The 16,685-nt window shown below is 36.6% G+C and overlaps 1 protein-coding gene across 3 annotated transcripts; it reads left to right on the plus strand.

The window, feature by feature from the left end:
- The first annotated feature begins 322 nt into the window (after positions 1-322).
- On the plus strand, positions 323-16,289 carry LOC110380057 (phosphatidylethanolamine-binding protein homolog F40A3.3). Of its 3 annotated transcripts, none has more exons than XM_064040538.1 (5): positions 323-473; positions 2,194-2,315; positions 11,422-11,545; positions 12,567-12,780; positions 15,506-16,289. In XM_064040538.1, exons 2-5 carry the CDS (start codon positions 2,205-2,207, stop codon positions 15,642-15,644), a joined length of 588 nt encoding a protein of 195 aa, XP_063896608.1. In that variant the 5' UTR covers positions 323-473; positions 2,194-2,204; the 3' UTR covers positions 15,645-16,289. The 3 variants fall into 3 exon arrangements, with proteins under 3 accessions (XP_063896608.1, XP_063896609.1, XP_063896607.1); XM_064040539.1 differs by having other exon boundaries at positions 347-473; positions 2,219-2,315; XM_064040537.1 differs by lacking the exon at positions 323-473 and having other exon boundaries at positions 2,139-2,315.
- The last annotated feature ends 396 nt before the right edge of the window (positions 16,290-16,685 follow it).

Raw genomic sequence — 16,685 nt, forward strand, 5'->3', positions numbered from 1 at the left:
ATGCTTAAATCATCTTTTATAGATGTAAAAGGCCACTGATGATGATGTGCAATTCGTAAATGACTAAAAGATGGTAGATGCTTAAAAATTACAGACAATATTGCAAGGGGTTGTTCCAATCATATTTTTCTTGTGTTTTAAGAGCATGACAGCACAAAACTTCACTTATGTTACCTCGTAGTTGGTTAACTTTAACCATATGTCTATATTCACGCTATTGTGTATAATTTTCAGGTAAATTATAATAAGCATCCTCTGTACTAAAACAACATCCACAAGTACACACACTGTACAAGTTCTCCACTCTCCATCAACTTTTCTAAGTTCCTTGGTGCTCAAATTGACATTGCGATTTTGTAATCAACTGTCAAAGTTTATTTAATTATTTATTCGTTTTATCTAGCAGATTACGTATGCAGTCGGCTTATTGAACTTTGTTGATTTTTATTATTATAAGTACAACAAGCAGACAGGTAAGACGTGCATCAACTTATTTATGTTATTTACTTTCCTATAATGTACTTGTTGTGGCTACAAAGTTCCATCTATCGAGTTTTGTAATGTCATTGAACTCGATTGCATACCACCGCACCGGCAGTCGAGAGTACATTATTTTGATTATATGTTTGATTTATTCCATTACGTAATACGTATCGTATTGTAAACCGGCTATTGCAGTTCTGGGTACAAGTACTAAGTATTCTGGAACTTTACGAAAGGTAGTCTTATAAGAAACTCGGTACATTGCCATTCACCCACCACATGCTAACCAATTATAATCAATTTACTGTCAAGAATACGCTTCAACAAGCTGGGTAGGTGACTATATAATTTTTTAGAGTTAAATAATCGCAAATTAATCTATTCAATAGTATTAAAAGTATTAGTCAACTTTAAAGGGGTTAACCAATTATCTAATTAATCTACCCACTTAAAATCTAATTTGTGCAACATATAAACAATTTAAAAACTCTTATTTGATATCATTTTGCACATTCACTTGCTGCATCTTCAATGTTTTTAATAAAGCTATCAGAATCGTAGTTAAGTATTCTAATCATAATCAGGATACACTTATTCTAAATTGCTATCATGAATCCAAAACTTAACTAATCTAATACTGTTCTTACCTTCAAATTTCTTAAACCAAAATGCACAAAAAAATATCCAAAAATAATATAATATGTTTAAAACACACATTAAATTAAGTTAGTTTTTGCCTAAAAATAAATCAGGCAGCCAAGCGTCAACAAAAAAAGTAAACCATTCAAAGTTTCCATTAATTTATGATAATTGCTTAAAAATAACAACCATAAAGGTTTAATATAATATTGTGGAAATAAGGAAAGATGAGTGACTTGATCTGTTGAATTCTGAGAGTGATACACAATGATGTTGATGTCAAACGGAGAGGGAAACTGACTCCCACTCACCGCTAACAGCAATTACCCATGTTTGTCAACTGCAGTATGTACAGTTACGGGCAAAAGTGCTTGCTCTCTTAAGAAAATAGTGTAAAAAAAATATTAACCTTTGTTGTGTTTGTATGCCAGACTGCAGATATGCATTAGACACTATTGATTTTCTACTGTTTTATAATTCTAGGTATTTTTTAATATGCATTGCAGCTGCTGACCTACAAATTAATGAATAAACTAAATAAGTAGGTTATTATCTGCTTTGAATTGCAATTTAACTTACTTAAGTTTTAAATTCTCATTTAAATTGCAATCAACATTTAACTAAATTGTGAATTTGCAATATGCAGTCAAGTAAAAAGGATATCTAATCTATTTTAGTAATCGAAATGAATTTTAAAAACTTTATATTATAGAATATCTTACTATTTTAAATTACAGACTAAATAAAACATTAAAAATGTAATAATCATTTTGTGTCATGGACAGCAGAAATGGCTTTTAAAACACACGTTTTTTTGCGATAATTTGCCAAATTAAAAAAATAACTCAAACATTTAAAATTCGAATATCCAAACAGTTGTATTCACAAATGTACCCCACCATCATTATAATGAAACCTAGCGTCAGAGTAAGTTTATATAACCACGACACGGCTAAGGCCAGTCACTTTCCGAACGCAGCCCCTGACCGCCGTCACATAAGAAAAAAAAAACATTTGTTTATGTCAGCAAAATGGCGCGAATATTGAGATGTGCCTTTATTTTTTTAATAGCAACCAGCACTATGGTCAATTTTAGGGTGTTTGCGAGAAGTATGTCGTCGATTATAAGGAGTTTCGAAGCCCAGTCCGTGGTACCCGATGTCGTGTCCAAGGCGCCCTCCGCTGTGCTTAGTGTGAGTATTACCAACTTTTTTTATTAAAAACTTTTTAGTGTTAATTTCTCGTAACTAATCATTTCAGACGGGAGTTAATATTGGGATGTTAAATGATTTGTGAAATGTTTTTGAGAAAGTTTTGTTGTGCAGACAAACTAGGCGTGACCTAGTTTCTCTTCTTCAACTTTTCTAAAAAAGAAATTCAACCATCAATGACTTGATGGCCCGTGGTACTTGAACTGAAGATCAAATGGTATTCCTCTATGTGATCGACAGTTCAACTTGTTATTAGTTAGTGATGATATGATGGGACAATTATTCCATCCAACCATTCCATTCCACCACCTTCTGAATGACCAATTTTCTCAACGGTTTTCCATAAAAATCAATTGATTGGCCATATTTTTGGCCGTTAATTAAATTCACCTTTATCGAATAATCAATTAACGAGTATTTTTATTACCTCACCATCGTTTCATGGTATGCCACAATTTTTCACACTACGCATTTTTACTACTACTGTGAAAAATTGTATGTTACCATTCAATCAGGTGTATTAACCTACTTACTGGATCGATATCCACATAAGAAAATATTATTGTTCCACTGAACAAAACCCGTCCAATACCGGTTTTAAATGTCGGCAGACAATCAAGCTTTGTTCTTGTCACAAATCTCATATTTCGCGGGGCTGTGGGATTGTTCGAAAGAGTAACCGCGACCCTGGTTAGACCCCTCGAAGGGCTCCAGAAGAAACATGGTTAGTTGGATAAATAAGAGGACAGTCTGACACTCCCTTCTGCTTCATCCACTTCGGAAAGGGTCACATCATAATTTGCCACTTGCCAACAAACTTGTTATTCAAACCGATATTTTTAAAATGTTTAGTGAAACTCACGTTTTTTCACACTTATTTTCGTCTTGAACGAGCCATTGCCATCATGAAATATACAAATCTAGGCGAAATGAAATAAACTGGTGTGACCTAGGCTAATAAAAAAGTCGTTATGGTCGTAAGTGTTGCGAGAACACAGGAAAAAGATTTTTTGACTTCCATACTTTTTGTTTCTGAGATTAGAGAGAGATTTAGAAGATTTTGCTAGAAAAGGTCTAAAACAGGAATTGTTTTTCACAATCTTTCTTCCTAAAAAACCGGCCAAGTGCGAGTCGGACTCGTGCACGAAGGGTTCCGTAAATTACAGTTAAATCAACCTATCTCAAAAACTATAAGAGATACTTTGATCAAACCAAAAATCGTTGAAAGAGTTAATTAGCATGCATCACCTCTATTTTTTTTAGAATTTTATACCCCGTAGTTATAAAAATAGAGGGGGGGGGACATACTTTTTACGACTTTGAGAGCTGATATCTCAAAAACCGTTCACTTTAAGAAAAATGTTTTTTAGAAAACTTTATATCATTTTAAAAGACCTTTCCATTGATACCCCACACGGGTATGTACATCGAAAAAAAAAATTTCATCCCTCAGTTACATGTATGGGGGGCCCCACCCCCAATTCTTTTTTTTACTATTTTGTGTCATATTTTTGTAGCGGTTCATACAACACATATTCCCATCAAATTTCATCACTGTAGTACTTATAGTTTCCGAGTAAATCGGCTGTGACAGACGGACAGACGGACAGACGGACAGACGGACAGACGGACAGACGGACATGACGAAACTATAAGGGTTCCGTTTTTGCCATTTTGGCTACGGAACCCTAAAAAGGGTCCTGAAAATCTGTTTCCCCATTGCTTTAATAGAAATGGGCAGATAGAATCACTGCTCTAGACAGGATCTACGTAACGCATGTTCGTATTAACCGTTTGAAACTGGATACGCGTCCGATTGATGTTACAGCTAATTCAATTAAGGTGGACTCTTAACAGGACAGGAAAACAGCTGTTTTGTTAAATCTTCCGCAAGCTTGCGGCGTTAACACATTCAGATTATAATGCGAAAAGAAAATTAGGGTTAACAGTCTCGAGCAAGGTTTACATCGATGACTTAGTGTTGAGAAATCGAATAATTAAAATCAATCTTTCGATACAAAAATAAGGAATATCATAGGAAATGTTGCAAAGTCCTGAAACAGTTTTTTTTTTTTTTTTATAGAAGAGGATTGATATAATAACAAAATTCTCTTGCACACTATTATGGAAAACTCGGTTTAATATTTGTCATACCAAACCATAACAATTTCTACATCGATGATATCATATGCAGAGCAGCATGAAACCCTTTTAATGTAGGTATTACTATTTGCACTTCAGTTATCTCTTTGACCACTTAACCAATCATTTGTTAAATGTATAATCAAGAGTGTTATGATATGACAATTGCATTAGAATCCATATACATATACCAGTATACCTACATATTTGTACCTTAACAATGGCGTTATAAGCATGATGTAGTAATAATATTACATTAAGGGAATAATAACATGTAGTTAACTCGGTGATGGATTGAATAGCTAAGTTATTTGTGAAGGCAAACATGCTAAACAAGGAGGTTGTAATAATATGTTATGTCATTAGTTCACATTACTGTTTCCCGGATATGACGTTCTACTTCTAGATCTGTGATCTGCACATTTAATGACCTAAACTATAACTTGAAAACTTTTTATTTTACAAATTAGGTAATTCAGAAAGGCAATGAATGCAGAAACAAAATAATGAGGCGATCAACAATAAATGAAAACTATTATGTGTTTCCAATTTGTTGATAATCAAAACAATGTAAGTCCATAAAAGAACAAGAACGAACATGTCTTAACAAAATTGGGTTTTCCAGATGATATAACAAATGCGATCATATCTCTCTATCTGACTAAAAATAAACAGATCAATCAAAATATTTTATATTTTAGCTGACATAATGATGATACATACTAAAATAGCTTTTGTAGGTAGTTACTTATTATCAAAGATGACAATTAGTTCCTCGATGTCTATAATTATCAATTTTGCCACAGTTATTAGTTTTTTCCAGATCATTGCTGTCTTGTATCTTGCATACTTTGATTGATAAAGTGATGGATTAACCATGCGGGAAGAACAAGTTTGAACTTGCAATTACCCTGTTTCCATTGATTCTATTTGTCAGTTCAATCGTCATTTCGGCAACTTCTTCTTCATCGTTCTCTTCATTTCTGAAGGTCGTTTCTTTCTTGATAATGCTGTAACCGAGTCGATGGCAATGTTGTTCTACCCCGGTCTATCTTCGGCTTGTCTAAGGCAGTCGATATAGTGGGTCCCGTCACGTCTATAATTTGCTCTGACACACAAATAGGTCAAGTTCCCTGTCATCTTTTGCCATCAATTTTATCTAAAGCAAGTATTATTTATATATGTTGTCGGGCTCCGGGGAATAAGACCAAAGTACATAACTTATTACTTATTCTGTTCAACTAAACAGATCTAAATGAATCATTCAGTTCTTTTGTCGCGAGTGTCATATTATTTTGGTTCCCCGCGCGCGCCCGTGTGAGTCAGACGGTTGTTTCCGTGTGCTTGTGCTTATAAATTCGTAAAGTTGGTTAAATCTGCATTAATTTGTGTGTGCTATATACATATCTGTAGACGAAAACCTATACCTTAAAACTGTGCCAAAAATAAATAAATTGATACCTAGTGAACAACGTGTAATCACAAAATAAACAAAATAGGAAGAAAGAAAAACGTGCAGTGTTTGTGTCCGTGACATTGACATACAATGCAAGGACATTAGTCACAGCGTCGAACCAGTCGAACGAACATTGTTTATCTACAGAACAGGTTTTTCGTCTTACATTCTAACGCTCGCCTGGTCTAGCGGTATCGCAAGACTATTACCGTGGGAGTGGTTGGGGGTTCGGACCCAGCTTTGCAGGCAACCACTTTTGTATTTTTCTCATTTTATTCTCGTTTTTGCTTCATTATATACTAAAACATGTCAAAGAGAACATCTTCAAATAAGCCAAGAGAAATGCATTACGATTCTGACCCGGAAGTAAATTCAGCCATAACACCACTATCACCATTACAAAATCTCTCTAATATCACACAGAGATTCAAACGCAAGTATCAACAGGATGATGACATAAGCGACCTCTTGGGAGAGATTAGAAAACTGATGTCGGATTTTACTGACAATCAAGATAAGAAGTATAAAGCATTAATGAGTGCTGTAAATGATATAAAGAACCAAAATACTGAGATTCAGAAGACTACCCAATTCTTATCAGACAAATATGATGAATTACTACTTAAGATGAATCAGCTGGAGAAGGAAAACAAAGAAAAACTAGCTTACATACAAATTCTTGAAGAGAAAATAGAAAATTTAGAAACTTTTTATAAATCTTCTAGCCTGGAAATTAGAAATTTACCCTTAGACAAATCTGAGAGCAAAATTAACCTATGTGAGACCTTAATAAACACAGGTAAGGTTCTGAACGTCCCACTACAAAAGTCAGAGATACGAGATATTTACCGCCTGAAGTCCAAATCTGGGAAGTCTAGTGGTACCATAGTGGTTGACTTGTCCTCAGTTATTGCTAAAGATAATCTCCTGCAAGCCTTTAAAATGTATAACAAGAAAAATGCTGCAAACAAACTATCCTCAAAAGATATACTGTTGGACGGTCCAATACAACCTATCTACATGTCTGAGAATTTGACAGCCAAAAAGAGGCGACTATTTTATCTCGCACGAGAGAAAGCGAAAACACTAGAATATACGTACTGCTGGGTCTCACACGGAAGGATCTTTCTGAGAAAAAAGGAGGGTATACCCGCAATACGTATCGACTCCGAAAAGGATCTCGGCAAGTTACAACTAAATAAAGAATGACTAAGTACCAACAGTAGTCATGTTTTCCTTCCTGTTACAATCTATTTTTGCATGCCCTTTTCTTATAAAAATCCAATATTAATTGTCAGAATAATTACTGAAATCTTCTTACATTGTAAATTTAATCCGGTGGCTACTTTTTATAATAACATACAAACATACATACATATGCACACATACCTATTATGTTACCAAATATACACATACACTCATTACATAAAACCAACACATACAGGTCTGAACACAATTACGATACTATTAAACAGAAGCAAACTACCCTTTATGAGCCCACAGCCTCAATACAAATTCAGAACTCCGGAACAGATGAAATTAAGCAGGCCGGACACTGGCACCACTAGCATCTATATTACATTAAAAGATCTATTGCACCGGGACATATACTCCTTAAGCAAGCTAAATGATGAACTTTGATTCTATATCTAATGAAATAGATGCTATTGGCACGGCTCCGTGCTATATTTGTAAACCCGGCCGGTGTGATAATATTTTAAATGTAACTAGTAATTCAATAAAAATACTTCATATCAACATACGCAGCGTAAACCGAAACTTTGATGAACTCAATGTGTTTTTACAGAACACAAACATATTACCAGAAATATTAGTTCTATCCGAGTGCTGGTTAAGTAAAACACCAACCATTCCATCACTTGAGGGCTATGCAAGCTATTATACAACAAATAATATAAATCAAAATGATGGTATTATTGTCTATGTCAGATTGTCGCTACCACATATTATTATTGAACCGCTTGTTCTAGACGCAAACTGTTTAATTTGCAAAGTGGATACCGCAAATCTCGTGATAATTGCCTTGTATCGCCCTCCGTGTAACCGCAACATTAATAACTTTCTTAATGGTTTGGATAGCACCCTTTCATCCATATCAAACTATAAAAACATGGTTCTCATTGGTGATATTAATATTAATATTATTCCAACCGATTTGAATCAACAGGCAAACGAATATCTTAATTTGACGTCATTGCACGGTCTTTTACCTACCCACAATTTGCCCACCCGTGGTAAGAGTTGCCTAGACCATATTTTACTAAAATCAGATTTGAAAACTGTCACATTGGTATTTGAAACTTTTATAACCGATCATGCGCCTGTTTTAATTAGTATTGAAAACACATTAAAAAGACCCAAACACAATAATAGTATCGTGAAAGTGGACTATTCATCGGTTTTTGCAGCTGTACTGGACACTGATTTCAGCCCAGTAAAGAATATGTGTGATGCGGAGGTTGCGGCTGATGTGTTAGTCTCAATGATTAGGTCAATAATCCTTAGTCATTCAATTACACAGCGAATTCCTTCAAAGCTTCGGATCATTAAGCCATGGATAACCAACGGTCTTCTACGATGTATTCGCAATCGTGACTCAATGTGTCGAAAGTTGCAGAACGAACCTGACAACCATATCTTGAAACTGACATATATCAGATACCGGAATTTCTGCAACAAACTTCTTAAAAGGCTGAAACACGCATACGAAAAAATTGAATTTCGGAAAGCTCAAAACAATCCTAAAAAAACATGGAAGCTGATTAAAAATATCACAAACTCTGAGTGCTCAAAAAGTTCTTCTAACGAACTTCTTAACATAGAGACTGATAAAATTGCATCTGTTAATAAGGTTAACGAATATTTTTCTAGCATAGGTAGTAAACTAGCACAAAAATTCGGTGTTTCTTCCGGCTATACACCAGACGAAAACACTATTGTCAACTCTTTCGTACTTATGCCGACCGACGAATGTGAGGTTGAAGCAATTGTCCGTGGCTTACGTGCGGATACAGCTATTGGCTGGGACACCATTCCAACAAAATTACTACAGGAGTGTTCAAGCACCCTAGTCCCGGTAATAACACATATTTGTAACATCTCAATGTCGAGTGGTACTTTCCTAAACCATTTAAAAGGGCTATTGTCCACCCTATCTTCAAGAGTGGGAACAGAGACAGTGTAAATAATTATAGACCAATATCTGTATTGCCCGCCATGTCCAAAGTTTTGGAAAAATTATTAAATACGCGTCTTATAAATTTCTTAGAGAAAAACAATATTCTAGCATCAAACCAATTCGGTTTCAGACATGGTAAATCAACGGAGGATGCTGTGGCTTATCTGGTCGATCGAGTAGTTGACTGTCTCGATAACAGACAGAAATGCCTAGGCATCTTCCTTGATCTTACAAAAGCATTTGACACTGTCTCTGTTCCACTCCTCTTGATAAAGATGGAAATGATGGGAATCCGAGGATATGCTCCGGATTTTCAGTGACTATCTTTCTGGGAGGACTCAGTCAGTAAAAATAGACCGTTTTATTAGTGAAAGTGCCTCTCTAAATTTCGGCGTACCGCAGGGCTCGGTCCTGGGCCCCACCCTCTTCCTTCTCTACATTAACTCCTTATGTAAACTTAACATCCCTAATTGCGCCATCTGTAGCTATGCTGATGACACGGCTTTGCTTATACGTGGAAATGATTGGGTTGAGGTGTTTGCTAGAGCCGAGCACACTTTAAGTCGTGTAATGCACTGGCTGTCCAAGAACCTCTTAACCCTGAACCTTGACAAAACCACCTACCTAACCTTTTCGCTGACAACATCCACTCAACCAACCGCAGATTCATTCGTCCTAAAAGCACATTCTTGCGAGCCAAGTAATTTACCTACACCCTGTAGCTGTACCACCTTAGCTAGATCGTCCCAAATTAAATATCTAGGTGTACATATTGATGACTTACTCAGTTGGAGATGTCATCTAACTAGTCTTACCTCTCGTGTCCGTAAGGTGATATACATTTTTAAAAAACTGCGCCATTCTACTGACTTTAACACCTTAAAAACTGTATACTGCGCTCTGTGTCAGTCTATTCTGAGCTATTGTATATCCGTTTGGGGAGGCTGCTAAGACGCACTTATTGGCCCTGGAGCGGGCACAAAGAGCTGTACTCAAAGTAATGACTTTTAAACCTTTTAGGTACCCGACATCTCAACTCTATGATAACTGTCAAATTCTTACTGTGAGACAGCTCTTTGTGCTTGCAACAATTGCAAGAAAGCATATTTCTTTGGAATATAACGCAAACGTTATCAAAACGTCGGTCACATAAGGTATGTCATACTCCGGCTTTTAGAGCTCCCTGGCTGCACGGCACCATAATGTAATCAGCGGACATTTATATAACATCCTAAACGAACACTGCAAAATTTATCCATTGTCTAGATCTGAATGCAAAAGGAAAGTATCTCAATGGCTATTAACTAAAACCTATGCTGAAACTGAAGACCTAGTAAAATTAACAATACTATAATAGGATTTATGTCATACATTATTACGTATCTCACTCACACCACACATTCACTCTAGAAACGACACATCACCTACACGCCACACTTTACACTCGCTCCTCTCCCGCAACACACACACGCGCACACACACCCTGACACACCCTCTCACACACCCTCACACACACACACACAAAGCTAGCATCCGTAAGCCACCAAAATGCATGCACTTTACCTTATTAATAATATAGAATACTTATATAAAATTTGTTAAATCTTTAGACTTTTTCACGCCAACTCACATGAACTGTAACTAATACTACTGAATCATTTGTATTGCGAGGGCCCTGGTACTCAAAACTCAAGTTAAATCTTACCTTGAGTACCAGAGTTCAACAAAAAAATTTTGTGTACCTGTATTAGTGTATAGTGTTTTGTTTGTAATGTGTACTTTTATATGGAAAATAAAATATTATTATTATTATTATTATTATTAAAATGTAGTTACCTGCTCATTTTCTCACTTCCAGCAAATTAGTTTAAACTTGTATTGTACAGATGTGGTAGAGCTATTAACTTCATTATCACAATTATTTGATTCATACCGGATGCGATATTATAGGAAGTGTGATCTAATAAGCAAACGTAATCTCACCAAACCGGACAAAACCTATGGTAGATTAACTAATTTGAGTCTTTCTTAGGGTTTCTAAACAAGTTAACTTGCCGTTATGTGAAATGATAGCACTTACATAACGACTGATTGGGACATTTCCACACTTGCATGGTCCTCTAAGCGAACATTCGGACATGATTTTATACATACGTATAATTCGTCCATCGAACAAACACCACACAAAATATGTCATTATGTGACCATATTTCTCGGCCCCTCGCTATCTAAAATCTAAACTCATCAATTCTTCAATTAATTATAACACAATTTCTTTTTTTTCGTTTCAGGTGAAATACCCCAGTGGTGTAGAAGTAAATGAAGGCAATGTGCTGACTCCCACGGAGGTGAAGGACATCCCCGACGTGAAATGGAATGCCTCCGCAGATGAGTTTTACACTCTTGCGATGACAGGTTAGTAATGTATCGAGTTGCAAGTACAGTGTACTTTGGGACTTATACCTAGCTTTGGGATTTTGGGAATACACCCTATGTAACCTAGTAAGAGTTATTTTCACTTACTACATCTATCCAAAAGCCGGGATTTTTTCGGGCACGAGCTTTTTAAGTATATTTGCCACGGCACGCCACGATTTTCAATGATAGTTACTTACGTTTGTTCTTTATTCTATATCCTAAATCATCCGGGTACGGGAAAAACAAACTGAAGAGCAAGTTAATATTTCTGCCATAGTCATGGTTTCGTACAGGTCCTATAGCAGCATAGGAAAAAATAAAAAAAAACTGATACTGAAAAAATTAAACATATTTGATGCGGTCATGACCGTTAAATATTTAAAATCAACATTTTACTTGTAAAAATGACGGTTCTCATGTTATGTCAATACGTTTTCGTTATGCACGTGAACGTGGGAAGTTTGTAAATAGGCCCTATATATTTTAAACTCTCTTTAGTGATTGTATTTATTTTGATCTCGTTTTCTTTAATTACTTACATATTTTAACATTGCTTTTTTTTTATATAGAGTCAATTTTAATATCTTAAGCTAGCTTAAGAACCATTTGAAATTTTGTACGCCATCATAAGGCAAAACATGAGTTGATACTACTTATAACACCTATGCATTTGTACCATGTTTTACAAAATAAAGTATCTTTATCTTTATCCTATGTCTTAAACCATAACTATATAAAACAATGCTTTACTTTAAATAAAACATTAACCTGGTATTTTATAATATTGACATAACATTCTTATGAGTTGCTGTATTTATGAAATAACACTCGTTTACCTATTCAATTATTTTGATAATTCTTCATGAAGTCAATACAACATTACAATGAATGTACCTACCCAAGAATACATTATTTTGGAAATAAAAGTCTTCCTCAAAGGTTTTTTCTACCAGTTACCGTAGCATACCAAGATAATATTTTATCAATCATTAGTTCTACACCAATTTTTACATTACAGACCCCGACGCGCCTTCCCGCAAAGACCCGAAGTTCCGTGAATGGCACCACTGGCTGGTCGGCAATATTCCCGGGAACAACATCTGTGCGGGCGAGACCTTGTCCCAGTACGTCGGCTCCGGCCCTCCTCCCGGCACTGGTCTCCACAGATACGTGTTCCTGGTCTACCAGCAGCCCGCCAAACTGGAGTTCGATGAGCCCAGGCTAACTAACAGGTCAGTGGCTTTAAAGTTCTCTCTAAAAAGTTTTAATTATTTTTAGAACATTTAAAAACTTCGTGAAAAGTTTGGGAAAAAAGGTCGACGTGATTTCGTTAATCGCAATAAAAATATTGAGGAAAAATTTAAATAGCCTGAAGAAGTATAAGTTACCTTTTCTCATAGCGCACAGTCTCTTGCTGTTTTCAAGAGTATGGTGAAGAGCTATTATATGAAACTTTAACACTCTCTCTACTTTCTTTATATTTTTTTTTTCTCCCATCAAACTTTCCTTATACAAGCTGTTGATTTGCATCCGTGCCATAGTCAAGGAGGTTAAAATTAAATACGTAAATAATCGATTTGAATTACGGTAGGTGGGAAAAAGCTAATATGCGCTGCTTTTTTTGATGTTGTAATTTCATGGTATTTCAGAATTTAGCCCACGGTTAAACACAAATCGTAACAGAATTCCCCCGCGGCCACAGTGTGTGCGTGATGGCAGCTATGTGTGCGTAGACAGAGAAAACTAATGTCTACGTGTGTGCGTGAGTGTCGATGTGTGAGTGTCTTATCTACGACATGACAGCGCGAGCGCGCGAGCGAGCGAGACCGAGTGATACGCGATAGCAATCATTTTACCTAAAGTTTCGAAAATCACCTTCATTATTGTCATTAACTTCGTTTTACTTTACTTAGGTACTAATTTTTGAGCATAAATTTAACACAGATATCTTATTAACTACAGTAATAAGCAATACTAGTGCGCGAAAGAAAGTTCACTAACATGTTAACAGCTGATTGATAAAATGTTCGTTTTGCTTTATCTTTCAGCATAAAGTTTTCGCAGTGATTTAGTTTTATTTTTGAATTAAATTGGTTAATAATTAGAAATTTTGCTTCCTTCTTAACGGTCTTAGGACCTTGGAACACGGAAATCTTATTAATGACGTAATACTAGTGCGCTAAAGAAAGTTCACTGACCTGTTAACAGCTGATTGATAACATTTTCGGTTTGCTTTAACATTCAGCGTAAAGATTTCGTAGTAATTTTGTTTTACTTTTCGATTAAATTGGTGAAAGATGTGTTAGTTAAGTGTAGGCACGAGGTGATTCTTTCGGCTCGTAGGTATTATTGGCGTGGTTAAGAAATCAACTTATTTACACTAATAAAATTGATTAAGCTGACTACGTATTTACAAAATGTACAAATAAATAAATTACCTAGTTTAGTTACCCGGAGGTACTGTTCAAAGCTGTCACCTTCACACTCTTGGCACAATCGAGCACGACGAAGTAGCTGGTTGTCCTTCAGCTAACATAACACTATCACATTCGTTTTTAATGTGTCGAAAGCACTAAGTTAACGGTCCTAGCACATAAGTCTGTCACATGACCAGCATGACCCTCCGTGATGAGGGTTCCCGGTCGGTAAACATTTCCCGGAACATAGGTATGTACGGCTGTCATTGCACATCCTTGGCAGTCGTAACGGGTAGTCAGAAGCCAGTAAGTCTGACACCAGTCTAACCAAGGGGTATCGGGTTGCCCGGGTAACTGGGTTGAGGAGGTCAGATAGGCAGTCGCTTCTTGTAAAGCACTGGTACTCAGCTGAATCCGGTTAGACTGGAAGCCGACCCCAGCATGATTGGGAAAAGGCTCGGAGGATGAATGGCTGTTAGTACACTGTTGTCACTGATGGCATACAGGCGGACCATCGCCACCAACTCGTGTTCGTGTAGTTTTCCGTCATCTCGCACTTTGTACCTACACGTCGCGGAATTCAAAGCGCACGTACGCAGCAGCGGCGGCGACATCAAACACACCTTGCCGTCGGCGCTTGTTTGTTCCGGCTTCAAGGGCACGCGGGGAGCGGCGAGGCGAGTGTGGGGAGTACTCGCACTGTGATTGGGTGAATTTGGGTAGGCTGGATGATCTACGATTTTTATTGAACGATCGTTGCGTATGCTTTGTGCATGTATCGTTTGCGTTTGTGTGAGTGCGCAGCGCGGTAGTAAGGCTAGTAACACACGCGCCGAATTAAAGTACGGCTGGGTTACACTGACGGATATACGTAAATAAGAAAAAAACATGAAAAAATTACCTACCCATTTTTTCGTTGATTTGGGTCGAGAATCATTAGCATATTAACGTCCTTGACTATGGCACGGATGCAAATCAACAGCTTGTATATGTGTATGTATTGTTTATTTGCTTATACTTGTATATATACCTTTTTAATCATTATTTGTACGCCTACTACCCGTAATATATCTATTTAAAATCGACTCCATCCAAAGGTTGTCTGTAAGAGATTGCTTTTGAGCGATAAGACCGCCTATTGTACTTACACGTATTTTTTTTTTGTAATGTCCTTTTCTGTTTATTTTGGTGTACAATAAAGAATATTCTATTCTATTCTATTCTATAGTAATTTTAAATAGAAAACAGCCTGAGATGATCTCATCTCCCGAGCCTTTTCCCAACTATGTAGGAGTCGCCTTAGAGTCCAATCGGTTGCAGCTGAGTACGAGTGTTTTACAAGGAGCGACTGCCTATCTGTCCCCCTCAACCCACTTACCCGGGCAACCCTTTCCTTGCTTAGGCTGGTTATCAGACTAACTGACTTCCTGACTACCCGTAACGACTACCAAAGATGTTCAATAACAGCCTGTGACGGTCTATGCATAGAAATGAAAAATCCAACTACAGTACTAACACCAATAAATCCATCTCTTTCCAGGTCTGGTGACAACCGTGGAATGTTCTCGATTTCTAAGTTCGCCAAGAAGTACAAACTGGGCGACCCCATCGCGGGCAACTTCTACCAAGCAGAGTACGATGACTACGTGCCTATCCTGTACCAACAACTCGGCGCTTAAACGAAACACAAAGATTTTAGTACCACCTGTCTGTATCACTGAGGAGATAATAAATGGAGTAAATAAACGATTTTTTTAAGACTACCTTTTGTTTGAAGTTTTACTTAAGTAAGTAGCTTGAGTAGCAAAGAGCAGCAACCGTGTTGTAGTAACTCAAACAACTATCATTAACTTTTGCGTGATTCGGTATTAGTTATTCCATTTATTCACTTCTCGTTGTAAGCCTATATCCAACATGGAACGCTTGTGGCCAATGTTACGCTAAGACAATACAATTGTATGAATAATTTGCCTTCCAATGGTGTAGGAATTTTATAAATATAAGCAGCTGTCGCTGTATGGATAAATGTTAAAAGATAAAAGCGCGTGCAATTTTATTTGTGTAATTTATCGATAATTGTAATAACACCCGCCGCCGCCGTGCGCTTGACTCCGTCGGAAAAAAATATGCTTTGTCACATATAATCTTTGTTTATATCACAAAGTGCAGTTTATATGTTATCTTTACCTTTGTTTATGTCCCCTTTGCATTATATAAAGATATCGGATACAACTAGTGCATTTAATGAGTATAATAAGAGAAGTTTTGTAAGTGGATGATTCGAAATTGTCTTGTACTTTATGATATAGTGGTATGCACTGTAATTTGTGTTTTATTTCAAACTTCCATAATTAAGACCAGTATTCTTTGCCCGGTAACTGGGTTGAGGAGGTCAGATAGGGCAGTCGCTCCTTGTAAAGCACTGGTACTCAGCTACATCCGGTTAGACTGGAAGCCGACCCCAACATAGTTGGGAAAAAGGTTCATAGAATGAATGATATATTCTAAAATTTTGAGTAAATAATTGATCTGTATAGAAAACCTACGAACATGGATTTCTTATGTAGATCTTAATAGTCACGTGCCTACTGTCTGCACAAGGCCAGTTTTCCCAAAATTTCACCATGCATCGCAATGGTGCAGAACCAATCATTATCAATGTGACATTATCTGATATTCTGTAACGGTTATCTTTATCAGGCAATAGGAAGAAATAAAAT

This window comes from Helicoverpa armigera, chromosome 22 (assembly GCF_030705265.1).
Source record: "Helicoverpa armigera isolate CAAS_96S chromosome 22, ASM3070526v1, whole genome shotgun sequence".
NCBI classification, from domain to species: domain Eukaryota; kingdom Metazoa; phylum Arthropoda; class Insecta; order Lepidoptera; family Noctuidae; genus Helicoverpa; species Helicoverpa armigera.

Bases quoted from the DNA above. Each gene is read 5' to 3' on its own strand.
- LOC110380057 (XM_064040537.1), top strand. From the start codon at position 2,154: ATGGCGCGAATATTGAGATGTGCCTTTATTTTTTTAATAGCAACCAGC. The intron at 2,316-11,421 runs GTGAGTATTACC...TTTTCGTTTCAG, and splicing joins CGCCCTCCGCTGTGCTTAGT to GTGAAATACCCCAGTGGTGT. The intron at 12,781-15,505 runs GTCAGTGGCTTT...ATCTCTTTCCAG, and splicing joins GAGCCCAGGCTAACTAACAG to GTCTGGTGACAACCGTGGAA.